Below are 27,761 nucleotides of genomic sequence, written 5' to 3' on the forward strand. Positions count from 1 at the left end.
ATGTATTTCCAAGTCAGGATGGTGAGTGACCTGGGGGAAAACTTGTGGGTGTGTTGTGGTCCTTGTCCTTTTAATGGTAGTAGTTATGGATTTGTAAAGTGCTGTCCCAGGAGCCTTGGTAAATGTGTGCTCTGCATCTTGTAGATGGTGCATGTTAGTGAAAGTGAGGACTGCAGATGTTGGAGATTAGAGTCAAGATTAGAGTGGTGCTGGAAGCACACAGCAGGTAGGAAAGCATCAGAGGAGCAGGAAAATCGACGTTTCCGGCAGGAGTCCTTCATCAAGAATCTGATGGTGCATGTTGTTGTACATTGGTGATTAGAGGGAGTAATTAATTATCAATCTGGCATTATAAAAATAGGCTGCTTTAGTGATGCTGAAACTACATTCATCCTGGCAAGTGGGGAGCACTCCATTCCATTTCCCCATTTCTGATTTGTACCTTGTAAATAGTGGACAAACTTGGGCAAGTTCAGAGAAAAGTACCTTACTACAGGATTCCTAACCTCTGACCAACTCTTGTAGCCAAAGTTTTTATCTGGCCAGATCTGTTCAGTTTCTTGTCAACAATAACCCCAGGATGTTGATAATGGGGGATTCGGTGATGGTAGTTCTGTTGAATATCAGGAGACTGTGGTTAGATTCACTCCAGTGGAGATGGTCATTGTTTGGCACTTGTGGAGAATCAAAGTTATGTTCTCCCTGTTGGCTCAAGTCTTGATATTAACAAAGTCTTGCTATATTTGGACATGGGTTGTTTCAGTATCTGAGGAGTTGCAAATGGTCCTAAACATAGTACAGTCATCAGTGATCAGAACCATTTCTGATCTTGTGATGGAAGAAATGTCATTGATAAAGCAGCTGGCGATGATTGGATCTAGGACACTATCCTGAGGAACTCCTGCTTGACGTCACACTTCATCAAATTCAGCTTTGATGTCCAGGGCAGTCCCTCTCACCTCATCTCTGGAGCTAGTCTCTTTGTCTGTGTTTGGACCAAGACTGTAATGAGGTCAGGAGCTGAGTGGCCCTGGCGAAACACAAACTGGGCGTCACTGAGCAGGTTATTGCTGAGCAAGTGCACTATTGATGCCCTGTGCATCACTTTACTAATGACTGAGAATTGATAATTGACAGGATTGGACTTCTGTTTCTTCTGTGCAGGACATACATTACAATATGGAATATTTATCCAGGTGTCTGTAGCTGGACAGGAACAGCTTGGCTAGGAGCACCGGAGTTCTGGAGCATTCATCTTCAGTACTATTGCTGGGATGTGGTCAGGACTGTTAGTCATTTATATACATGGTTTTAATGAGAATGTAGGAGCCATTGTTAGTAAGTTTGCAGATAACACCAAAATTGGTGGTATACTGGACAGAGAAGAAGGTTATCAAATAGTACAATGGGATCTGCCGGCTAAGGAATGATAGATGGAGTTTAGATTAGATTAGATTACATTACAGTGTGGAAACAGGCCCTTCGGCCCAACAAGTCCACACCGACCCGCCGAAGCGTAACCCACCCATACCCCTACATTTACCCCTTACCTAACACTACGGGCAATTTAGCATGGCCACTTCATCTGACCTGCACATCTTTGGACTGTGGGAAGAAACCGGAGCACCCGGAGGAAACCCACGCAGACACAGGGAGAACGTGCAAACTCCACACAGTCAGTCGCCTGAGGCGGGAATTGAACCCGGGTCTCTGGCGCTGTGAGGCAGCAGTGCTAACCACTGTGCCACCATGCCGCCCACGGCAGCCAAATATGTGATATTGAATTTTGGTAAGGCAAACTAGGGCAGGACTTATACAGTTAATGGTAGGGATTTGGACAGTGTTTTTCAACAGAGAGACCTGGGAGTGTGCAGGTGCATTTCCTTGAAAGTGGTATCACAGGTAGACAGAGTGGTAAATTTGGCATGCTTGCCTTCATTGGTCAGAGCACCAAGTCCAGGGTTGGGATGTCATGTTACAGCTGAACAAGACTTTGGTAAGGCCATGTTTTGAATATTGCATATAATTCTGGTTGCCCTAGAAAGGATGTTATTAAACTGGAAAGGGTGCAAAAACAATCGAGAAGGATGTTACCGAGACTGGAATGTTTGAGCTAGAAGGAGAAGCTGAATCGGCTGAGACTTTTTCCCTGAAGTGGGAGGCTGAGGGGTGACCTTGGACTGGTTTATAAAATCATTAGGGGCATAGACAAGGTGAACAATCAAATTACTTTTCCCAGGGTAGGGACATCCAAATCTGGAGGGCATAGGTTTAAGCTGAAAGGGCAAAGATTTAAAAGAGCCTTTTGTCATGCCAAGTGTGATGCATATATGGAACAAGCTGCCAGAGGAGTGGTAGACATGGGGACCATTTCAACATTGATAAGACATTTGGACAGATACATAGATAGGAAAGGTTTAGAGGGAAATGGACCAAATGCACACTTTACTAATGACTGAGAATTGATAATTGACAGGATTGGACTTCTGTTTCTTGTGTGCAGGACATACATTACAATATGGAATATTATCCAGGTATCTGTAGCTGTACTGGAACGGTTTGGTTCAGTTTAGGAAACCTGGTTGGCATGGATGAGTCGGGCTGAAGGGCCTGTATGGAATGTATGATCCTATGACACATAGTTTTTCAGGATCCATTGGCTCCAGTCATTACTTAGCATCATCTGAAGTGAAACAAATTGACTGTTGGGTGGCATCTATGATGCTGTGGACCTTTGGGAAGGCTGAGATGAATCATCCACTCAGCACTTCTGGCTGAAGATTCTTGCAAATGCTTCAGACTTATTTTTTGCAATTTGTGCTGGGCTCTACTATCATTGAAGATTCCTCCTTGTATTGTTCATTTGTCCACCCACACTTATGATGAATGTTCCAGGATTGCAGAGTTTAGATCTGATCAGTTGGACATGGAATTTTTTCTGTCTGTTTATCACTTACTATATACCATTTGGCATCCAAGTATTCCTGGTTTGTGTGTTCACCAAGTTGACATCTTTCGGTGTACCCGATGCTCTTCCTGAAATGTATTCCTGCACTTTTCCTTGAAACAGCGTTGATAGTGTGGCTTGTTGATAAGGTTAGTGTGGGCCATGTGCTGGAGGATTTCTTGTCCATGTTTGACCGAATGCCATGAGATCTGTTGGAGTGCAGATTCACTGGTGAGGACTACCAGGACAGTTCCCTCCCAAATATGCAGTACTCTGTTATACTATACTATGGTACTCTTACCTCCTGGTGAGTCTGTCCTGTCGATGGGACAGGGTTGATAATGGTGATGGGCTATGATTCCTCAGTTGCTTGGTTAGACTGTAGGGCACCTCCTACTTATGTTGATCCCAGCCCCTACATGTATAAGGAGGAGTTTACATAGTTAATAAACTTTGCCATTGATATTTTTGGTACCTCGGTTCATTCTGAGTGGTATATGTCATTTTATTTATATTTTGAGATTTTTTTACTGGCTTGATACAACGCAGTAACCTGTTAGGCCATTTCAGAGGGCAATTAAGAGTTAAGCATATTTTTCTGGGCCTGGAGTGGCAAGTAGGTTGGAACAGCTAAGGACAGCATATTTCCTTCCCTAAGGACTTTGGTGAACCTGTCAGTCATCTTGGCATAATTATTTGCATTTTTCTGAATTCTGAAATATCCCCAAAAATCTCTGCAACACCTTCTCAATTGCTCTGTTTTGTCTTCCCATTGTCTTTGTAACATCTAGTCTTGGCTGCCAGTGTATTTTAAAGTTTGTTTTGTTGCTTTCTGCTATGTTCTGACCTTATTTTCCCATATTACTATTTTGCTCTCCTGCCTTGACTGTACCACTGATTTGCTGCTTCTGCTAAATTTTGATCCCTCACCCCATTGCTCTGTTTAATGCAACAGTGAGCTTAGCAAGGTTCAGGTGTAGACAGTTTCAATTATATGTAACCCAGTGCTGATATCAATGCCCCATGAATTGGAACTCAGGATCTTCACACCAGTCTTTGAGCCATATACTAATTTCACTAATCTTAAGTGACTTCTGCCAATTGGCACATGATGTTGCAGCTCTTGTGAATTTTAGAACAGTTTCTGCTAGAGTGTACGATTCCTGGTCTGTGCTGATGTAAGCTATCTTGATTGTAATGATGAGGCTGTCATATGTTGCCTCTGGTATTTGTGCATCAGAAATTCAGGGACTTCTGCTTAAAATGTCTGCACGTGTCCATAGTTCACCATAGATATGAGTTGATACGGAACCTGGCCAGACGACACACATTCAGCATGTGTTGCTATTTCCAATTTTTGAAGGACATGGAAGTAGAGATTTAAAAGTAAGGGTAAATTGTTGATTTTTCTTTTGTCTTTTGGTTTTAAATTGTTCTTAAATGTATTGTGATTCTTGGTAAGTTCAACGGTTCCCCTATTCTCCAATAATAATGGAAGATCAAACTTTTCAACATCCAAGAATGTTAACATTTAGTAGTAATCTTTTGGGGAAGGTGGGGGTGAAGTGCTAATAATGATTAGTCATGCAGCACCCTAGATAATGTTCTGGGGACATGGCTTTGAATCTCACCATGGCAAATAGCAACATTTTATTTTAATAATATCTAAAGTTATAAACTAGATGCTTGGTAACCATGTAACTATTGACAATTGTCAAAAGCATTAATGGATTCACTCATGTACTTGAGGGAAAGGAGAATCTCAACACCATCTAGAACAAAGCATCTGCTTTGATTTGTACCACTCCTCCACTTTCAACATATTCAGTGTTCAATCCTTCACTGCTGATGATATATATTAGCAGCAATCCATATCATCTACAAGATTCACTTGAGTAAGGTACCAAGCCTGCTTTGACAGCACCTTTCAAACCCGTGATCTCTTGCACCTGGAAGGACAAGGGCAGCAGGTACTTGGGAACATCTTCACCTGAAAATTCAGCTCCAAGCTACACCCTATCCTTACTTGAAACTGGGTTGTCATTCCTTCACTGTCTTTGAGGCAAATCCAGGAACTCCTTTACTAACAGCACTGTATTTGAGTCCTGTGCATCAGGAATGTGATGGCTGAAGAAGGCTGCTCACCACCACCACCTCAGGATGGGCAATAAATAGTGGCCTTGCCAGCAAAGGTCACATCCATGAACAAACAGAAATAAAAAAAATGACTATATCAATTCATTCAGAACCAGATCCAATATTTTTGAAAACATTGCATATTACACTTTTTATCTTTTGTAATACCATCAGTAAACGTATTGCTTTTTATTCTTATGCAGCTTTCAAGTGGAAATCCTTTATATGAAAAGTATTATCGTCAGGTAACTTCACTTTACTTGCTTACTATTAAATCCGTGTGACGCTGCCCCATGTAAATATTTGAATATGTTTAACTGCAATGACCACTCTAACAAATTATGTTACAATTATTACGATTAATATTTAAAACAAAAATCCTTTTTACCCTGAAGGTCAATTAAACGGTGATTTTAGAATTGAGTTTCAAACTTATTACAACACTGTTTGCTTATAAAACACATTCTCCTTAAATTGTTTACTTCTGACTTTTTGATGTTTACCTTTTCTCCTTGAAGGCACAGGTTCAAGTAGTGGTATATTTTCACAGTAGTTGTAGCTTTTGATACCTTGCCCAAATAACAACATGAGGCAACTAAACACTAGCCAAGTGTGACCTTGTCCTTGCCACATGTCCACACACATGCATGTGTTAGCGGGGGTCAGTAGGTAACAATCATTCATGGAGAATCGAGCTACTTTTCACCATCTCTTGTGCATAAAGACTATTGAAGTCAGTTTTATTACACAGCATCAGTGATGCTCGTGATTGGGAGTAAATTATGAAAAGAGACAGAAGAAACTGGGAACACTATCACTGGACATTGAGATTAGTTTAGGCCTACTCAAGGAGAGGGTTGACACAAATGTCGTCAATCACATGGCTCCCTTCTGACCTATTTATCAATATAGCACTTCTACCTATATGTGATCAGCTAATTCATATATCAGGTGATCCTTTTATCGAATCCATGGAGAAACCTCTACTCTTCATTGTGATGAATGATCCACCTCACTGAGTTAAAGCAACATTATCATTTTGGCAACAAATTCACCTCTGGGAACTATTTGTCACACTGAGGACCAGGTTCTTAATTTTAAGTTGGATCAAGTGTTGTTCTTTGATGATCATTGTTCCTCTTGGCGAGCAGATAGACCATACTAGAAATCATCCAGTGAACTTTTGTAAATTTATAAGAAAAATTTATTTTTGTAATTGCTGTCAAATTTAAATTACTTTCCTTAATTTTCATTCTAAGTTAGCCTCTTGGATGGTACATTGGACTGCGTACTTGTGAATATTCTGTATATGAATAGCGACTTCATATCTTTTTGGTTTTTTTGGCTGATTGCAGATCCAACAGATTCACCCAGTTTGGCATGATTGCTGAGTCATACAGGCAGATAAGAGCTAGGTTAAGTTCTTGGTCCGTTCTGAGGTAATCACTATTTAGAATAGTGTTTCTGAGTACCAGACATAGTATAAAGTAATTTCAATTCTTTTTGATGAGAAAAATGCTTAGATTATTTTTGATGAAGCCATAATTTGAAGCTATTTGCCTTTATTTTATGGTAACCATTGTATACTAATCAACACTTCTTAAAACTTTTTGTCCCTATTACTAGTTGCTGCTTTACATTTAACCTTAATTTTGTGTTTTAAAATCTCATTTGAATTTCCTTCAGTTTGGAGATTAATTAGCGGTTCCCACTGTTAATGTAAAATTGCACAGAGAAGAACTTCAACATAAATCTTTATAGATCTCCTGGATAAAGGAGGCCTTATGGAAAAAGAAGTTAAGATTTATTTGTGTGCAGGGCTGTTTGCCTAATCTTAAATTCTTCATTTGTGTTTATTATCTTAAATTTTTCCTTTTAAGTTAAGTTGAGCAGTATGTTTTAGTTGGCATTTATTTTAGAACACCTGGCAAAGAATGGTGTTGCCTCTTAACAAACTGTTGGGCTACCAATGGTGGCATATTTTCCTTTGTTAATATTTGTAGCTAACTTAGCCCGTATGTATTTTGTTATGATCAAAAGACCTTTTCTATTCTGTTCCACAGCAATTTTTATTTTCTCCCTCCCAGTACCATACTTGAAAGAGTCAACTGGTGACTTGCACTAAGGTCTTGGCTATCATTGTGACTCTACTGACAAGTAAATGAGAGTGGCTGGGTATGACTGGTGTTTAAGAATATTATCTTTCAGTGCTTCTTTTCCTTTAGTTTATTGACTTGGAGATTAGGGCTTTTGTCTCACTTTTGGTGCTTTTTCTAAGTTCAGGCATTTTCCATATTGAGAATCATAAGGCGGTTAATTCATCGATATTCCCAAGAAAAAATGATCTTTTAAACATGCTTATGGAATACAGATCATTTCCATGCTTAGGATTTTCAGTTTTTCTGTCTTTCACGTTTACAGATTGATACAGTGAATGGTGGGAGAGTTGGAGCAGCAGAAGCTGCCTCATTTTTAAAAAGGTCTGGGCTCTCTGATCTCGTGCTTGGAAAGGTACTGCTTTATTTTTTGTTTTTGTTTCTGGTTCCTGTGATGAATTGAAATAATTGATATTTCATTTTCTTTATATCATATATGACTGAAACTAGTAAATTCTTCATTTTAGTAAATATTTTACTGTAACATCCTTTTAAAAATCTTTTCCATTTTACTCTTCACATTTTTCTATTGTTACCCATTTCTCACTGCCATATTTAGTTCTTATTTGATTTTCTCCTACCCACTATATTTCAGTCAATCTTGTAAAGCTTCTTTTGAGGAATCTGTGAAATTATCTGTTCTCATTACTGTTTCGGTTGCCCTGACTGAATTATCAGATTCTAGGTTAGTGGTGCTGGAAGAGCACAGCAGTTCAGGCAGCATCCGAGGAGCAGTAAAATCGACGTTTTGGGCAAAAGCCCTTCATCAGGATTATCAGAGTTCTGTTTCCAAAATTTCCCATGTTTGTTCTTTCTCCAGTTTACATTTTGATGCTTCACATTTCACAATAATATCAGTCTGGGTTTGCCTTTCTCTTGGGTGTACTGCGTTGATATTTTCTGAAACTTGAATACTTCCTTAAATTGCCTTTGTACCATAATTGTCCTTTATAATCCTCTACTATATATGACTTGACCAACTTGAACATATCCAACCCTTTTACTTCTTTATTCTGATTATAGTTTTATACGATTACTGATGAAAATGCTAAAGTCAAAGGCAGTGCCTCCTTCTCTCCCACTCTGTAGCTTCTTTCTCTCAGACTAATGCAGCATCCCTCTCCAGTTCCTCCTCTGCCTTGCATCCTCCTTCCACTCCCCACCCCATCCTTTTCTACCATTTGTCTGTCCTCACTCACTTTGTACTCTTGTTTTCAAGACCACCCTTCTTATAGCCACCTTCTTCCCACCATAAACCCAGCTCCTTCATGCCACCACTTACTTCTCCAATTGTTCACTTTGTCTCCAATCTCAGGCTGGAGACTAGCACTCTCCTACTAGAGGGCTAGGACAGCATAGTGGCTCAGTGGTTAGTATTGCTGCTTCACAGTACCAGGGGCCTGGGTTCGATTCCAGCCTCGGAAGACTGTCAGTGGAGTTTGCACATTCTCCCAGTGTCTGCGTGGGTTTCCTCCGGGTGCTCAGGTTTCCTTCCACAGTCCAAAGATGTGCAGGTCAGGTGGATTGGCTGTGCTAAATTGCCCATAATGTTCAGTCATGTGTGGGTTAGGTACATTAATCAGGGGTGATTGTAGGTTAGAGGGAATGGGTCTGGGTAAGTTATTCTTCAGATGGTCAGTGTGGACTTGTTGGCCTGTTGGCTGAATGGCCTGTTTCCACACTGTAGGGATTGTATGATACTAACCTGTTATTGCTGGCACGACTTTATCATGTGTTGTTTTATTTCTGTGTGTAGAGGTGACTTTGTCCTGTTAGTTATCCCAGTGGTTGATTTTCCCTAGCCATTTTGGGAGTGTTTGGTGGCAAATCTTTCCCCCCACCTCCTCCCCTTCCTCCCTTCTCTTTCTTCCCTACCCCGGTCCCAAAACACTCCCACCACCCAATGTATGTGGTGACTTATTAAGCCCTGGTATCGTGGTTGTTGTATTTTGTGAATACTAATCAGTAGACCATAGTAACATTTTGAAGATTTTAGCAAGATGTGCAATGTTTTAAGTTTACCAAATTCAATTTTTTGCAGATATGGGATTTAGCTGATGCAGATGCAAAGGGATTTTTAAACAAACAGGTGACTTTTATACTTGTTTAATTCAGAAATGCCACTTTTGCTAGATTTGCGCAATATTATATGATAGCTGTTATCTTTTGAATTATTACAACATATCTGGTTTGCTTATATGATAAAACTATTTACCTAATTACTGCTTTTATTTCCTTAAGGAATTTTTTGTTGCTTTAAGACTTGTAGCCTGTGCACAAAATGGGCTTGAGGTCTCGCTGAACAGTTTACAACTTGCTGCGCCAGCACCAAAATTTGTAAGTAAATTCATTTCCTATTCTTTGTAACCTGAAATGGTAGCAGTCATTTGACTTTTTGGTTTCAGTTCAAGAATTTAGTTTGAAATTTACACATTTTCATTTCATTCAAAAGATAATAGTTAATGCATCAAGTATATTTTGATATCTGTGACTAATGGAATAAAAATGTTCTTCTTTGTCTTGCTATTGTTCTTGTTGCCCACCTTTTTCTTTTGTACTCTAGGCCAATCTCTCTCTCACTCTCTCTCTTCTCTCTCTCTTTCTCTATCTCTCTCTCTCATCTCTGCTGTACCCCCCACTTTGTGTTCTACTGAGATTACTGCAATTTTTATAAATGGATCTGTCATTTTTGTTTTAGAGTGATAGAAACAGTCCATTGCTGGCTGGTGGTTCAACACCTATTGATATTCCCTGGGCTGTGAAGGTACAGCATTTTAAATATTCAGTTTTAACCGTTTGAGGTTTTTGACTATCATTTAAAATTCTGTCACAGAAAATGAGATTTGGCTTGACAAATTTTATTAAGTGGTGTTTCCTAACATAAATGCTGCATGCAATGAGTGTGTATGACTTAATTGAGGATTTAACTATTTAGTTCTTTTTAAATTCATCAATGTTTCATTTATTATACCAAGAAAATTACAAAGCAGTCAATAAAATTGAACATTTCCAACCATTAGAGTTTTGTATGTAAACAATTCAATGCGTTACATATATGTACAGGAATTGAAATACCAAATTTCTAAATCAAGTTGTTTTCTTTTAAATAACTTTAATCATAATACTATTTTGGTTAAAAATATGAATGTAAATTAACATCTTCAAGACTAGGAGTTCCTATTTATAGTCAAGAACTTACATCTATGTTAATATGTGAATTGCAGTTGGAAGAAAAGGCGAAGTATGATATAATTTTTGACAGTCTTAATCCTGTGAATGGTTTCCTATCTGGTGATAAAGTGAAACCTGTGCTTCTGAACTCTAAGCTACCTGTGGATGTCCTAGGAAGGGTAAGAACAATTTTATGTTTATATGCCGTAGAATAGTCTTAGCAGAATTAAGTTTGTGTACTGTTTCTGTAGAACAGTAAACACAGAAGGAGACCAACAAACAAAGTCCAACAAATTGATATTACTTCTTTTAAGAGTGATTAGTTAGTCAGTTAGTCCCACTCTGCTGCTCTTTTGAAGGATGATCTGGACTCAGTGGGCTGAATGGCCTTTTTCCACATAGTAGGGATTCTGTGGTTCTGTGTTTTAATTGCTAATGAATGTTGGGGATAAACTTATTCAAAGCTAAACATAAGTTTGGAAACTTGGTCAGTATGGACGAGTTGGACTGAAAGGTCTGTTTTTGTGCTGTATGACTGTATGAATCTGTGTGCTCCCTATAGGCATTAAAAGTTTCTGTATGTACTTGAATAATAGTCAAATTTTTATGACTACTTTTTAAGGTTAAATTTATGGGGTCAACTATTACATGGATACTACTTTCGAGGGGCTGAAATTCATGCCCATCAAAATTCATACTGTGTCATTAGCAGAAGCCCAAATGATCTCTAAATGAATATAAAAGAACAAATTATGATAAATCTGAAAATCCGAAGTGGAACACAACAGCCAGCTTACTGAGAGTGGAGCGGAGCAACCGGCAGACTGGAAAGCTAGAGCAAAAAGTGACAGCCAGCACACTGACTCATAAACGTTGATCTGTTATCTGTGAAGAACTAGGGTTGACTTTTACACAAGATTAATGGAAAATTCCTGGTTATTTGGCCAAAAATAGGGGGTTGACTTTTACATGAGATTGACTATTACTTGAGTATATACAGTAACATATTTTCCTACTGGTATTACATTGTAGTTTAAATGCCTGACTTTCTGATTAGCTGTCATAGCCTATTGTCTATTGTCTATTGACATATAATCAGAATGCCAGATTATAGTCCAGCAGGTTTATTTGGAAGCACTAGCTTTTGGAGTGCTGCTCCTTTATCAGGTGGTTGTGAAGCAGGACCATAAGTCACAGAATTTATACCAAAAGATTACAGTGTCATGCAAGTAAACTGATATATTTAACTAACCTAGATTGTTGTTAAGTCTAGGTCTAGGTTTGCAAGTATACTGATATATTTAACAAACCTAGACCTAGACTTAACAACAATCTAGGTTAGTTAAATATATCAGTTTACTTGCATGACACTCTAATCTTTTGCTATAAGTTCTGTGTCTTATGGTCCTGCTTCACAACCACCTGAAGAAGGAGCAGCGCTCTGAAAGCTAGTGCTTCCAAATAAACCTGTTGGACTATAACCTGGTATTGTGTGATTTTTAACTTTGTCCACCCAGTCCAACACTGGCTCCTCCACATCATTAGAATCAGAATGTGTAAGCCCAACCCCTGATTTGAGTATTTTTAAGCAAAGAACTAACCCAGTCATGTATCCTGGGCTTCCACTGAAGATCTGTTAACTTGTACTAACCGTTTTTCCAGGGAACTGTGCAGCTACTTGCAGGCCCCATGTAATCTTTGGGAATCCTATGTGTCTTGTGGTATTCTGACGTTCAGGTACCCTCTATTTCAGGGGCGCAGACTCTCCTTCTTTACGTAATTAGAAAATTCATTTATTAGTTGAAGACTGGCCTCAGCAGTTTCTTAATGGTGGGAAATAGATCTTAGTGCTTTTGTGATTGTATATGTATGCAGTCCCTCTCAGCCTTTTTACACGTTGATGCTTTTTTTTCTATTTAAAATCCTACAGTCTTCCTATTATCTGTAGTTCAAAGGCTATTATTTTATTTAGTTTATTTCACCCTTCATTTGCCCTCTCGTATTTAATCTCGCACATTCTCACTGAGTCTTTCATCTCTTCTCCAAGACATTTCTGCATGAGTTCCTCAGGGAAGTATCGTTAGCCAAACAGGCTTCATTAATAACTTTCTGTCATCCTAAGATGAGAATTAGAGGTGTTTGCTGACGATCACATAATTTTCAGGTCTTCAGAAACTGAAGCAGTCCATGTCCAAATGCATTAAGTTCTGGACAAAATCCAGTATTGCATTTAAAAAGTGTCAAGTAACATTTGAACCATGCACGTACCAGGCATTGATGATCTCAAACAAGGGAGAATCTACCCATTGACTCTTGACATTGAATCGCATTATCTTTGCTGAATTTCTCACTATCCACACCCTGGGGATATCCATTGACCAGAAACTAAATTAGATGAGAAATGTTAATATAGTGGGTATAAGAGCAGGTCAAATGCTAGGAATCCTGCATTGGCTAATGTGCCTACTGACTCCTGAAAGTCTGTCCTCCATCCTCAAGGCACAAGTCAGGAGTGTGATGTAGTTCTCCTCACTTGTCTAGATGAATGCAGCTCCAGCAGTGCTCATGAAGCATGATACCATCCAGGAAAATCAGGTTCTTGATTGGCATCATATCTATAAATATTCAGTGCACCCAAAACTGATGCTCAATAACATTCATTTAAAAAAATTCATTCGTGGGTTGTGCGCATTGTTGGCTGGCTGGAATTTATTATCAGTTCCTGGTTGCCCTTGAGAAGGTGGTGATGAGCTGCTTTCTTGAACCGCTGCAGTCTATATCCTGCATGTTGTATCATCTTCAAGGTACACTACAGAAATTCACCAAGGCTCCTTAGGCAGCACTTTCAAAGTGTACCATAAGTTCCCCTGAAAGCTGCTCGTCATCCTGAATGCAAATATATCTCCATTCCATCGGTGTTGCTGGGTCAGAATTCTGGAACTCCCTCCCTCATGGCGCAAGATGAACTGCAGTGGTTCAAGAAGGCAGATCACCACTTGGACATTAACAAGTAGAGATAGGAACTTTTATGAGCGTGGAGTCTAATCTCTTTGGGTTTTAATTATTGTTTGAGCTGTTAAAAAAAGAAACAGTGTACTTCATTTTTCTTTGTTTTCTTTTCTCTCTTACTAAATCCCACTTTCTTACTTTCTTGTTATTTTCCTTTTGGTATCTGATTTAATACCGAATTAATCATTTTAGTGCTATTTACTGGTTCAGATTCTGTGTTGTTTACAAATAATCCTTTGATCTGCTTTATTGCAGAGCTTGACAGTTGCTTATCATGTTTGCCCAGGATTTATACTATGGGATAGCATTCTAATTACCCAAGTTTGAATGTAAAATTGCATATAAACTGCCTAGGAGAAAGTGAGGACTGCAGATGCTGGAGATGAGTTGAAAAGTGTGGCGTTGGAAAATCATGAGAGATCAGGCAGCATTTGAGAACAGGAGAGTCGACGTTTCGGGCATAAGTCATTTATCAGGAATGTCTGATGAATGGCTTATGCCTAAAAGGTCCACTCTCCTGCTCTTCAGATGCTGCCTGACCTGCTGTGCTTTTCCAGTACCACACTTTTCGACAACTAAACTTCCTCAAACTGAAACTTTTTTTCCCTCAAGATATGGGTGTTTCTTATAAGTAAACAAAAATCTAGAATCTTATATCTGAAAACCTAATGCACTACATTGTTTGCTTCATTTGCTCGTATACTCTCCCAGTGTAAACAAAACCATGTTATTCTTCAGGAATTGTGACTCTAATTGTGTGTTTTAAAAGAAAACACTGGCTGCAAGTTAATCATAAAGTGCCTTCAGACACAGAAAACCCATATGTCACTAGCTCAATGTTCAAAGATCCAAAGTAAATTATATTGAAATGTATGTAAATCATACATCTAACATTATACAGCTACAATCTTGCTTTTCTAAAACAAAAATCCTCTTTCGGATGAAGGTTGCTGATGTTATTATTTGAGTAAGTTAATACTATACTAATATATCCTTTAATAACCAAGTTGATTGAAGTGTCATGCACAGAAAGGAATATGTCTTCAATTAGATTAATGGACAAAATGCTACTGATGGCATTTGAAAAGTCCGCAGAGTTGTTTTGTGACAGTGGTAGTGTCCCTAACTTTGAGCCAGGGGATCTAGGTTTAAGTCCCCTCTGCTCAAGACATGTGTAATAACATCTCTGATTAGATAATGTAAAATATCTGTGTCATGATGTTTAACAGTAGTTCCAGTACAGTCTTAAGGTGGTGTTATCCATATATTTTGGCTTCCTAATTCATTTCTGCGTTCTCTTAAATTACCTTTTGCCAAAGCAGTTTGAAAATATTGCTGACACGGCAAGAATGTTATTTAAAATTACAAAGGGATCTTGATCAAATGGGTCGATGGGCTGAAAAATGGCAGGTGGAGTTAGTTTAATCTGAATAAATATGCAGTATTACATTTTGGTATAATAAACAAGGGTAGGGCTTAATGGTAGGGCCTTGGTTACAGGTTTGAAAAATGGCAGGTGGAGTTAGTTTAATCTGAATAAATATGCAGTATTACATTTTGGTATAATAAACAAGGGTAGGGCTTAATGGTAGGGCCTTGGGTACAGGTCCATAATTCTTTGAGGTTTGTTTCACATAGAGATAGGATGGTTAAAAAGGTGTTTGGCATGCTTGCCTTCATTGCTCAGTCCTTTGAGTATAGGATTTGGGACGTTATGTTGAGGTTGTACAGGATATTAGTGAAGCCTCTTTTGGAATACTGTGTCCAGTTCTGGTCACAGTTGTAGGAAGGATATTATCAAGCTGGAGAGGGTTCAGAAGAGATTTACCAGGATGTTGTGGGGTATGGAAGGTTTGAGTTATAAAGAAAGGCTGGACAGGCTGAGACATTTTTCACTGGAGTGTAGAAGATTGAGAGAAGACCTGATGGAAGTTTATAAAATAATGAGACAGATAGAGTTGATAATGGTTGTCTTTTTTCTGATATGGGGAATTTCAAGACTAGGGGGCATATTTTTAAGATGGGTGGAGAGAGATTTGAAAAAGACATGAGGCAAATCTTTTTACAGAGGATGGTTTGCATGTGGAATGAAATTTATGAGGACGTAGTGGATATGGGTGCAATTACAACGTTTAAAAAACATTTGGATAGATACATGAATAGGAAAGGTTTGGAGGGATATGGGCCAGGAGCAGGCAGGTGGGACTAGTTTAGTTGGGAATATGTTTGGAATGGACTGGCGGACCGAGGGTTTCTTTTTGTATTGTATGATTCTGTAACACGATGTGTTCATTGCTATAAGAAAATTCTGACCCTGAATGTTTTGATTTAGAAAGCATGTTTAGAATTGAATGAGTCTAATTATTACCTTTCTTTTTTTCTCATTATCTTTTAGGTCTGGGACCTCAGTGATACTGATCATGATGGATTATTAGATCGGGATGAATTTGCTGTTGTAAGTTACAGATATATTACACAGTTATCTATTTTGGGACCGCAGGCTACCTGATGATTTTAATTTCATAGAAATGCATTCACAATATGATTTGTGTGACAGGGCAGTATTGAGCTTTAGAATACCCTTTGATAGCTGAACTGAATTAGTCAATATTCTTTGGGCTGTCTTCAAATGGAGTTAAATCAAAGGTATTTGACTACAAGAAGTATTAAAGCCAACTGTGTCTACACTTCCACAGCACAGAGATCGAGACAAGGGAATAGAAACTTGAATGATCTGGGATTGTATGACCAAACCTACACCCGTAACCCCATCTCAGCTGAGAGCATGGGGGCTCAGTGGTTAGTACTGCTGTCTTGCAATGCCAAGGACCCAGACTCAATTCCAGCCTTGGTTGACCATGTGGAGTTTGCACATTCTCCCTGTGTCTGCATGGGTTTCCTCCAGGTTCTCCGGTTTTCTTGTACAGTCGAAAGATGTGCAGGTTAGGTGGATTAGCCATGCTAAATTGTGCATAGTGTCCAGAGATGTGCAACCGACCTGGGTTGGCCATGGGAAATTCAGGATTATGGGGAAAGGGTGGGATGCTGTCCAGAAGTTTGGTGTGGACTTGATAGGCCGAATAGCCTGCTTTCACACTGTGGGTATTCTGTGACTATAATTCAGTGACTATATAGCAGCCAAAGAAGTAAAAGTGGAATTGAACCTAGGCCTTTGTGGTGTTTATGTCTCAGCTATCTGCTGCATTTTTTGAGCATAAAATCATGTGGGAAGTTGGGCATTCTAATATCAACCAGGGAGAGTGGCTCCCACTGAATATTGATTCCTGTTCCTGAGATGTGTTATTTATTTGAATTTTATTCCAGCATTTGTGTTTAATGGCTAGAATTTATGATCTGCTTCTTTTGTGCTTTAAAGTTCTTTAAAGTACTAGTTTATTGTGAAATAGAAAATGGCAAACCTTTTGAGTGAACCACATGATTTAAATGCACTGCTACTAGGTGTTAGTTCATGAATGTTACAGGAGAGGATAATTTCATGCTGGGTTTAGAATTAAATTTAAAAACATGTACATATTAAGTTGTATTAAATGCAGAAGCATATCTTTGGTGTTTAGGTTTCAGAAATTATGACCATAAAACTTAATTAGTTCAGTGGTATTAACTGAAACCACATTGACCAATTTCATGATCAGTGGTGACCGAGCATACTTATAGGTTTTTCTGTTAGCTTTGCGCTGGAGTTTGCAATTATTAGAAATCAAAGATAATGTAGTAGCCTTCATTAGGGGCCTGTGTGAATAAGGTATTATCCTTAGTTGACTCTTGACTTGTTTGATCATATTGTGCTTCTCTACTGTCACCTCACCTCTGATCTGCCTCCGTAATACTGTCCCTATGTAGTTCCATTTCTGCTGTCTTAATGCAGTTAATCATCACTTGTGCCAATGGCTTCCACGCTTCTATTTATGGCATCACCTCTAATGTGCCCAAGATCCCATTTTCATCTTATGCTATTCATGATTCATTATAATTAATCTCCACCATCATTCAAAATAAATGCCTTTCTATTCAGGAAACGGATAAGTTTAAAGAAAAAAACTTGCCCTTGAATTTGAGGGAACGTCTAATTTCTTAATGAACATTGGAACCATACATACACGTGAATTACAGATGTGACATTAGCATGTGCACTGCTCGCTATCTGTGCCATCCTGACATAATAGATATCATGCACTTCCGGGGCTAGGTTTTGGAAGTAAAAATCAACATAAAATTTGGAATCTGTAGGGAGAAGGGAATATGATTTTTCACATAAAATTTCATAGATTTTTGACTTGGACATTTATGCACTTATATTTGGCCATGGGTTATTTTATGAGCTCCCCATGTTATAAATTAAGCTTGCATTACCTGGATAGTTAAACAGTGCCAACTATTCCCTTACATTTTTTTCCCTGCCAGTTGAAGCTAACCAAATTTGAAATGCATTCCTGCATTTTCAAAATGATATCTTTGTTTATGTGGAAGTTGAAATCAAGAAATATTTATTATGAAGTTAAAACTGAATCAACAATGTTGTAATTAGTAAGGCATTGCTTATTTTCTGAGGTTGAATTCACAGTATTTTTTTGTGCGGTGTAGTAGTTACTTAATAAATCCTGTGCTAGATTATATATAAGAGGCATAATTCCAAGAATCCCTTCTTGTTTTTTGAGAAATTAGTGACGTTGCAAGAAAATAGCATTCTGAATTTGGAGAAAATTTGTTTAAATTTACTTGGAAGCTTTGATGCAGTTTCTACTACTCTGCCTTGTGTACCTATTTTGCTTTTCCTACAACGACACTTAAAAGTAGAATCTGGAGACTTCCAGCCTTTTGAATTGACAACTAAAAATAGCTTTAATTATCCACTTGTATGATATGCTTTAGTCAACTATTTGGTGTTACTTCTTATGCTACCAATTTATTTTCTACAACTGCAACTCACTCAGCCTGAAATGGTAAAGCTGTTTTTCTCCACCAATTCTGCAGGACATTGAGTTTCTCCAGCTTTTATTGTTCTTTCAGATTTCCGGCATCCACAGTATTTTGCTTTTGTTCTTGGGTCCAAATTCTGGATGAAGAAGAATTTTCTGTAGTTCCAAGGAGACAAGACTGAAGTATCAAGAAATAGAATACTGCGGATGCTGAAAACCTGAAATTAAAAAAGGGAAATAGTGCTGGAAATCTGAAAGAAAACTGATAATGGAGGAATTACTAAGCAGGCTATGCCTACATCTCTGGAGAGAGGAACAGCATTAATGTTTCAGGTTTGTGAGCTTTCATCAAAATTGGGAAAAGTTAGAATTTGAATAGGTTTGGAGCAAGGATTGGAAGGGACAAAAATGAAAGACTCCTGTCTGATTAGGGTTAAAAGCAGGTGAGATTGGAAGACGGAGTCGAGAGTGTGATGCTAGTAAAGCACAGCATGTCAGGCAGCATCTGAGGAGCAGGAGAATTGACATTTTGGGCATAAGCTCTTCATCAGGAATGAGGCTTGTGGGCCGGGAGGCTGAGAGATAAATGGGAGGGGTTGGGGCTGGGTGGGAAAGTTTGGAGTTTGCACTTTCTCCCTGTGTCTGCGTGGATTTCCTCTGGGTGCTCTGGTTTCCTCCCACAGTACATGCCTTCAACTTCAAAACATTATACTGAGTATGTCATGAGCGTTGTATCCATCATTGCCAATTCACATGACCTGTACATCTTTGGACTGTGGGAGGAAACCAGAGCACCCAGAGGAAATCCACGCAGACACAGGGAGAAAGTGCAAACTCCACACAGTCGCCAAAGGCTGGAATCGAACCTGGGATCCTAGTGCTGTGAGGCAGCAGTGCTAATCACTGAGCCACAGTGCACTGAGCACAGTGTATGGAATAATTATGAAACTCTGATCTTGAGATAGTTTTCTTACACTTTGATGTTATTTAAAGCCCTGTAGGTAATTTTCCATCTAATTATTGTAGTGCAGCTATCACTGGAGATATATTGTCATTGCTTCAGTGTTATTGTTGAGAGCATGGTGCTGGAAGAGCACAGCAGGTCAGGCAGCATCCGAGGAGCAGGTGAATCAATGTTTCGGGCATAAGCCCATCATCAGGGAAATGTTGCTTCTTCTGCTGCTCGGATGCTTCCTGACCTGCTGCGCTTTTCCAGCACTACACACTCAACTCTGATCTCCAGCATCTGCAGTCCCCACTTTCTTCCTTCAGTGTTACTGTGACAAATTCCTGGAACTCCCTCTATGATAGCATTGTGGGTGTACGTACATCAAATGGTTTGCAGTGGTCCAAGAAGGCAGCTCAGCACCTTCTCAAAGGCAACTAGGGAAGGGCAATAACTATTGGCCTAGCAGCACATCGAAATCTCAAAAGTAATCTTTAAAATAATTTATTTTGTTGTTTCTGAGCATCATATATGTATCTTAAAATAATATATGCCATCTGTATCTAGATATGTGATAGAAAAAACTGCCATCTTTTTATTGATGTTCCCAAGTATATCCTAGCAATTGGACATCACAGCTGCACTGTGATTTTATTATATTAATATGCTGACAGCAAGAATGTGCAGAAGAAACTCAAACTCTCATGCAGTTGCTGTTGGGAACACATAGAAATTTGAAATTTATTGAGAGGAATGTTCCTTGAAACGTTTTGGTTGTTTAATGCAAATACCCAAATCTCATACTAGTTCTTCTCTTACGTAAGTGTGGGAGAGCAGGCAAGATTCACAATACAGAAATCACCAATGATGGTAGTCACAAATATCCTTCCTACAATGAAGTAAGTGTGGGCTATGATTATTTAATAGTCATGTTGTAGACAATAGACAATAGGTGCAGGAGTAGGCCATTCTGCCCTTCGAGCCTGCACCACCATTCAATATGATCATGGCTGATCATCCTTAATCAGTATCCTGTTCCTGCCTTATCTCCTTAACCTTGATTCCACTATCCTTGAGAGCTCTATCCAACTCTTTCTTAAATGAATCCAGAGACTGGGCCTCCACTGCCCTCTGGGGCAGAGCATTCCACACACCCACCACTGTCTGGGTGAAGAAGTTTCTCCTCATCTCTGTCCTAAGTGGTCTACCCCATATTTTTAAGCTGTGTCCTCTGGTTCGGCACTCACCCATCAGCGGAAACATGTTTCCTGCCTCCAGAGTGTCCATCCTTTAATAATCTTATATGTCTCAATCAGATCCCCTCTCAGTCTTCTAAACTCAAGGGTATACCAGCCCAGTCGCTCCAGTCTTTCAGCGTAAGGTAGTTCTGCCATTCCAGGAATTGACCTCGTGAACCTACGTTGCACTCCCTCAATAGCCAGAATGTCTTTCCTCAAATTTGGAGACCAGAATGCACACAGTACTCCAGGTGTGGTCTCACCAGGGCCTTGTACATCTGCAGAAGAACCTCTTTGCTTCTATACTCAATCCCTCTTGTTATGAAGGCCAGCATGCTATTAGCCTTCTTCACTACCTGCTGTACCTGCATGTTTACCTTCATTGACTGATGTATAAGAACACCCAGATCTCTTTGTACTGCCCCTTTACCTAAATTGATTCCATTTAGGTAGTAATCTTCCTTCCTCTTCTTGCCACTAAAGTGGATAACCATACATTTATCCACATTAAACTGCATCTGCCATGCATCTGACCACTCACCTAACTTGTCCAGGTCACCCTGTAATCTCCTAACATCCTCCTCACATTTCACCCTGCCACCCAGCTTAGTATCATCAGCAAATTTGCTAATGTTATTACTAATACCATCTTCTATATCATTAATATTGTAAAAAGCTGTGGTCCCAGCACTGATCCCTGCGGTACCCCACTGGTCACTGCCTGCCATTCTGAAATAGAGCCCTTTATCACTACTCTTTGTTTCCTGTCAGCCAACCAACTTTCAATCCAAGTTAGTACTTTGCCCCCAATACCATGCACCCGAATTTTGCTCACTAACCTCTTGTGTGGGACTTTATCAAAAGCTTTCTGAAAGTCCAGGTACACTACATCTCCTGGATCTCCCTCGTCCATCTTCAGAGTTACATCCTCAAAAAATTCCAGAAGATTAGTCAAGCATGATTTCCCCTTCATAAATCCATGCTGACTCTGACCTATCCTGTTACTACTATCCAGATGTGTCGTAATTTCATCCTTTATAATAGACTCCAGCATCTTTCCCACCACTGAGGTCAGACTAACTGGTCTATAATTTCCTGCTTTCTCTCTCCCACCTTTCTTAAAAAGTGGTACAATATTAGCCACCGTGTAATCTGTAAAATGCATGTTTTCTAATGAATATTTTAGGCACCTGATAGAAGTGCAACCATTTCTCAGAAGTTATTAATTTGGGTCATAGTTCACAGGTTTCATTATAGAATTCTTTTAGCCGTACCTTCTCCTGATGCACTAGTTTGGCAATGTTGCATAAATGTGGCTGTGGTCCTGATTATGTTCATAGCTAGGTTTCTTCATTCGTTTCAGCTTCATTTAATATTTTTATAAACTGTTACAAAATTGTTTTAATGTCAAGACTCAGTATAATTTTTCTCTCATAAGGCAATGTACTTGGTTTACCGTGCTCTTGAGAAAGAACCTGTGCCATTTTCCTTGCCGCCTGCCTTAGTACCACCTTCAAAGAGGAAAAAAGCAAGTGTTCCATCTTCAGTGCCACTCATTCCATCTCCACCTACTGCGAAGGAAAGTCGACAGTCCTTGCCCCCTGTGGGAATTCTATCTTCTAAAACACTACCAGTCCAGGTACTGCAAATAATAATGGTGTTTCTCTTGAACACCATTTTTCTTTGTTGATTTGCTATTAACTATACAGAGATACTGACACATCACTCCTAAACCAAAGTTAAATCAAGTTAAAATTGTAACTGGGCATATTTTTGACCTAATCTTTTATTTAAAACTGTGCTTTAAATGGGCTGATATAGAGAATTTCCAAAATTTGTATCTGTTCTACTTTAACGTTTAATGACTGATCCTACTTCAAAATGAGAAAGAGTACAATTTCTCTTTTAATTCACTGTCAAGCTTCTGGTAGTTTGTTAATGTAATCCATGTTAGCCTTTACATTTATTTAAAACAGTGTTGTCACATGATTTCCCTTTTCTCCCCCTGTGAGTGAGAAAACCCCCTGCAATTTATGGGAAGGCAATGGCTTTGTAGTATTATTGCTAGACAGTTAATCTTGAGACCCAAATAATCATCTTGGGATGTGGGTTCAAATCCTGCCATGGCAGAAGGTGAATTTTCAATTTTTTTTTAGATTAGATTACTTACAGTGTGGAAACAGGCCCTTCGGCCCAACAAGTCCACACCGACCCTTTGAAGAGCAACCCACCCCTCTACATTTACCTCTTCACCGAACTCTAGGGGCAATTTAGCATGGCCAATTCACCTAACCTGCACATTTTTGGACTATGGGAGGAAGCCGGACCACCCGGAGGAAACCCACGCAGACACGGAGAGAATGTGCAAACTCCACACAGACAGTTGCGGAGGTGGGAATTGAACCCGTGTCTCCAGCGCTGTGAGGCAGCAGTGCTAACCACTGTGCCACCATGCCGCCCAATTTGGTAGGAATTGGAATTAAGAATCTAATGATAACCATTGTTGATTGTCGGAAAAACCTGTTTGGTTCATAAATGTCCTTTAGGGAAGGTAACGGCTGAACTGACCTGGACTGACTTACATATGACTCCAGACCTACAACAATATAATTCCCACTTATCTGCCCTCTGTCAACTAGGGCTTGGCACAAATGCTGGCTAATCCAACGATGCTCACATTCTGTGAACAAAATAAAGGGTTGGAATAAAACACTAATCAAGAAAATATTTTTAATACTCTGATTTTCATGATAGCCAGTTAATTAAGGAAGAATTCAAAGAATAGATTTATTCAGAGTAAATTATTGCAGGTATGTATCTCCTGACTCCACTCATGTGCCACTTGTGAAGTAACTATCCAATCAATGCCCTCCATCTGTATATACTTCAATTGAAACAATTAGCAATCTGGTGATCCATTTTCAGGAATGGTGTGATGTGTGGAATGATGTGTCATCTTTGTCTGGAAAGGTGATTATTTTAATTAGAATGATCTGCGCTCAGATATGATGTTTATCATATATCACTTCGTCTTCATAATTCATAGTGAATCTAATATGTTTACACATGCTATAAAGCCAACCCTCAAGTTGCAAACAGGTTCTGTTATCAAGTATATTCATAGATTGATTTGCATCAAGTTGGAACACAATACAGTACAATACAAAATAGCTATTTGTAAGTACATGTGTTCATGACTCAGACAGCCATAAATTGGGAGCTGCCTGTAGATATGCCTTCACTTTTTCCTGCCTTGATTCTTGGTTTAAAAACAAACTTATAATTTTATCTTGGATGATTACCAACTCTGTTGTCAAGATGTTTCTTAAATTATCTTGTTGTCACGAACATGAGGTGAAAACATAATCTGTCTCAGCTGTGATATCCTATGTAGGAGAATAGTACCCTCTTGTTTTTTCCCTACTTGAGTGAAAGGTCATCATCAATTTTGTGTTTTTTTAAATAGATGCTTCTGGACTTCCTGTGTATATCTGGCATTTTCATTTTTACTTTTGATTTCTGGCATTATCTGTATTTAGCTTTTATAGAAAACTGCTCTTCTCATTCTGAACTTTGAAAATGATGGTACAATTGTTAATCTAAGCAATGTTTTCTGTATTTTCCAGGCTGTCAAATGGGTTGTAACACCAGCTGACAAAGCAAAATATGATGAGATTTTCATGAAAACTGACAAAGATCAAGATGGATTTGTCTCTGGGGTAGAGGTTAAAGATATCTTTCTTACCACAGGTCTGACCCCAACAACACTGGCTCATATCTGGTAAGTGTTCAGTGTGTATTAACAAAAACAATAATAATCACTTTCATCCATTAGAACTAACCCTAAATATTCTTATGATTTTCTACAGATTCAAATCATTTTTAAGAAGGTACTTTAGTTGTTCTTCAGTGCTGCCGTTAGCCTGAAGGATTAAGCCGCCTCCTTAAACTAAAGAGGTTGAAAAAAAATCACTCATTCCTGATTGCTGATTTCAACTCATAATCTCAGTTTTGCTGATTACTGACCCTGTTGTCAAGATGTTTCTTGAATTATGTTGTTGTTGTCATGGACATAAGGTGAAAACATAATCTGACTTAGCTGTGATAGGAGAATAGTACCCTCATGCTCTCCCTGAGCTTCTCCATGAGACACACCTTCTGGTCCCACATCACAACTACATTCCATTAAACTGATGACCACCATACCAATAAATTTGCATTTATAACTGTTGTTGGAGATTTTCATTGCCTAGTAAGTATGTGATATGCATGTGTGGGATTGTGTTCAAAAGCAACTGAGATTGGTAAATGGTGAAAATAGTCTCTTTATTGACCATCTGCAGTGGCACAGTTCGAGGCAGTGATGGAATCCAAAGTACAATTATACAGTAGCCTCTTTATACACTGTTTTTGCATACATTAAATTTTAGCACTATGGCACCACATAGTTGCATCTTTTGTATATAATTTTGTGTGATATTTCTCCTGGGGAAGCAGGAGGTAGTTTAACCATGTGCTAAATGCTGGCTGTTACTCTTGATGGGATTAGAATGTCTCTCTGGTCTGAGCTGGCATAACTAAGAGATGTTACTGCTTTTGCCTTTAAAGTTAGTAATGTTAGTAAAAATCTGAACCTATACAACCTAACTAAGTGAGAAAATAAACTTTACTAAATAAAGGTATAGAGGATAATAAACTGATCTCATGCAACCGGGTCATGAGATTTCATCTATTATTGCCGGTTTTTGACATTTCCTATACATTCATTCATGCAGTTTTGCAGAAGTGCTGTTTTGATAATAAGTTGGGGTAAAAGCCTTATTTAATATGTATTTAAAAAGTATAAATCCATACATTAGTACAAGATGATAGTCCTAAATATATGTTAGAAATAGGTAATACAGTGTTATAGAAATAATTAGTGTATAAGGAAATTTCAAAGAGATAAGAAGCCACACTCTGTGGGGACATGCTTGTAGAGGAAACTACTTGATATTCTGTAGCCTATTCAGATCCAGAGAAGTGGTTACTAAGGTAATAAATATTATAATTTTCCATAGTTGTGTATGAGTTATAGAGACACGATGGTGGGACTGGCATTGTTCTGAGTAGGTTACAGTATTAGCACTTATTCAGGGGTAGCCTTTGATACAGAAACAGGTTTAAACACAGTTTGCAGCATGCGGCTGCTAAAAATTGAAAGGTGTAAAGAAACAGTAATAAGTTGGCAGGGATGTTTAATTTAGTTCATCTTATAAGAGTAAAAAGTACTACAAAACCATTGTTTAAGGATATATATCTCACAATATGTTACTTGCCACTTATATCCGAGCCTGAATATTGTCGAAGTCCTGCTGCATTTAGACATGGACTGCATCAGTTATCTGAGGAGTTGTGAGTGGTGCTAAACATTGTGTAGTCATCAGTGAGCATTCTTCCTTCTGATCTTTATAATGGAGGGAGGGCGTTGATGAAGCAGCTAAAATGGTTGGACCTAGGACACAACCTTGTAGTGATGTTCCATGGTTGAAATAATTGACTTTCAAAAATTACACCCATCTTTCTTTGTATTCATATCTCTGCAAGTGTAGTTTTTGATTCCAGGCTGTTCCAGACAGTTCTGATCAATGGCTGACTAAATGTTCTGGATTGGCAGTCGTTTGGATGTTTGCATCCATTGGGGAATGGTCGTCTTCATTCATTGAATAGTTGCAGATACCAGCAAAACCTTACCTCCATACAGAACTAACAGCCCCATCAGCTGATATAAAGATAGCTTTGGCCATCGATGTTATATTTTTGTTGATAAATGTTGTCTGTTAATCAGTCTGTGACTTCTTCCACTGTTTCACACAGTTTTCAGACAGAAGCCATTCAGTCCATATTGTCTGTGCTAGCTGGATAAAATAGCACCCATTCTAATCTCACTTTGCAGTTTTTGGTCCATAGCTTTGCAGGTTACAGCTCTTCTGCTGTAGATACAAATTCCTTCAAAATGAGTTGAGAATTTCCACCTTAACCAAACTGGGCATGGAATTCCACAACCCAAAGTTTTCCTCCTGACCCCTCTAATCCTTCAGTTTTTTTTCAAGGGAATCAAACTCTGTGGTAAGCAATAGCAGAAAATTCAGAATTCAACTTTGCAGCTAAGAATTCAATCGGAAAGTTTTCCTTCTTGATGCAGAGTCCTACATTTAATGGAAATTCTTTAGTGAAATAATGAAAATTATGGTATTCTTCAATCCATGTATGAGTTGTAAAATTATATAGAATGGGTGAGTTTGATACAATAAAAAGAAAGTGTTTGCAAGAAATACTGGTTTGTACTGAAGCACTGAGCCAGCAGGTGATACACTGTCTAATGGGATATGGTTTGTGTCCATTTTAGAGTCAGAAATTTGGCAGCAACATAATTCATTTTCTGGTAAGAATATTCTTTTGTCACTGGTAGAGTGTCATACAGCCAGAAGGAGCTCTTTGGCTATTCAAGTACCGATCTATCTACATGAATCCCACTGTCTAGCACATGACCCATGGCCTCAAATGTTATAACATTTCAAGTGCTCATCTACATAAAGGTTGTGAAGTTTCCTGCCTCTATTGCCTTCCAAAGCAGTGCATTCTAGATATTGGATCATTGGAATTTCTTTTGGTGTACAAGTGATCTGTACAAGAAGGACGGATTGCACTTAAATTGGAAGGGGACTAATATACTGGCAGGGAGATTTGCTAGAGCTGCTCGGGAGGATTTAAACTAGTAAGGTGGGGGGTGAGGGGGTGGGTGAGACCCAGGGAAGGTAGTGAGGACAGAGATCAATCTGAGACTGGTACAGTTGACAACAGAAGCGAGTCAAGCAGTCAGGGCAGACAGGGACAAGGTAGGACTAATAAATTAAACTGCATTTATTTCAATGCAAGGGCCTAACAGGGAAGGCAGATGAACTCAGGACATGGTTAGGAACATGGGACTGGGATGTCATAGCAATTACAGAAACGTGGCTCAGGGATGGGCAGGACTGGCAGCTTCATGTTCCAGGATACAAATGCTACAGGAAGGATAGAGAGGGAGGCAAGAGAGGAGGGGGAGTGGGGGTGGCATTTTTGATAAGGGATAGCTTTACAGCTGTACTGAAGGAGGATATTCCTGGAAATGCATCCAGGGAAGTTATTTGGGTGGAACTGAGAAATAAGAAAGGGATGATCACCTTATTGGGATTGTAT

The 27,761-nt window shown here is 38.9% G+C and overlaps 1 protein-coding gene across 4 annotated transcripts in view; it reads left to right on the forward strand.

Moving 5' to 3' along the window:
• Positions 1-27,761, forward strand: part of eps15 (epidermal growth factor receptor pathway substrate 15) — a 169,926-nt gene that overhangs the window by 28,729 nt on the left and 113,436 nt on the right. For all 4 annotated transcript variants that reach the window (XM_043699211.1, XM_043699212.1, XM_043699213.1 and 1 more), the window contains exons 2-10: positions 5,287-5,328; positions 7,505-7,594; positions 9,281-9,328; positions 9,481-9,576; positions 9,938-10,003; positions 10,464-10,589; positions 15,815-15,874; positions 21,979-22,179; positions 24,167-24,321. In XM_043699211.1, the coding sequence (XP_043555146.1) occupies positions 5,287-5,328; positions 7,505-7,594; positions 9,281-9,328; positions 9,481-9,576; positions 9,938-10,003; positions 10,464-10,589; positions 15,815-15,874; positions 21,979-22,179; positions 24,167-24,321 (884 nt within the window). The remainder of the gene's footprint in view (positions 1-5,286; positions 5,329-7,504; positions 7,595-9,280; positions 9,329-9,480; positions 9,577-9,937; positions 10,004-10,463; positions 10,590-15,814; positions 15,875-21,978; positions 22,180-24,166; positions 24,322-27,761) is intronic.

This window comes from Chiloscyllium plagiosum, chromosome 11 (assembly GCF_004010195.1).
Source record: "Chiloscyllium plagiosum isolate BGI_BamShark_2017 chromosome 11, ASM401019v2, whole genome shotgun sequence".
Lineage (NCBI taxonomy): Eukaryota > Metazoa > Chordata > Chondrichthyes > Orectolobiformes > Hemiscylliidae > Chiloscyllium > Chiloscyllium plagiosum.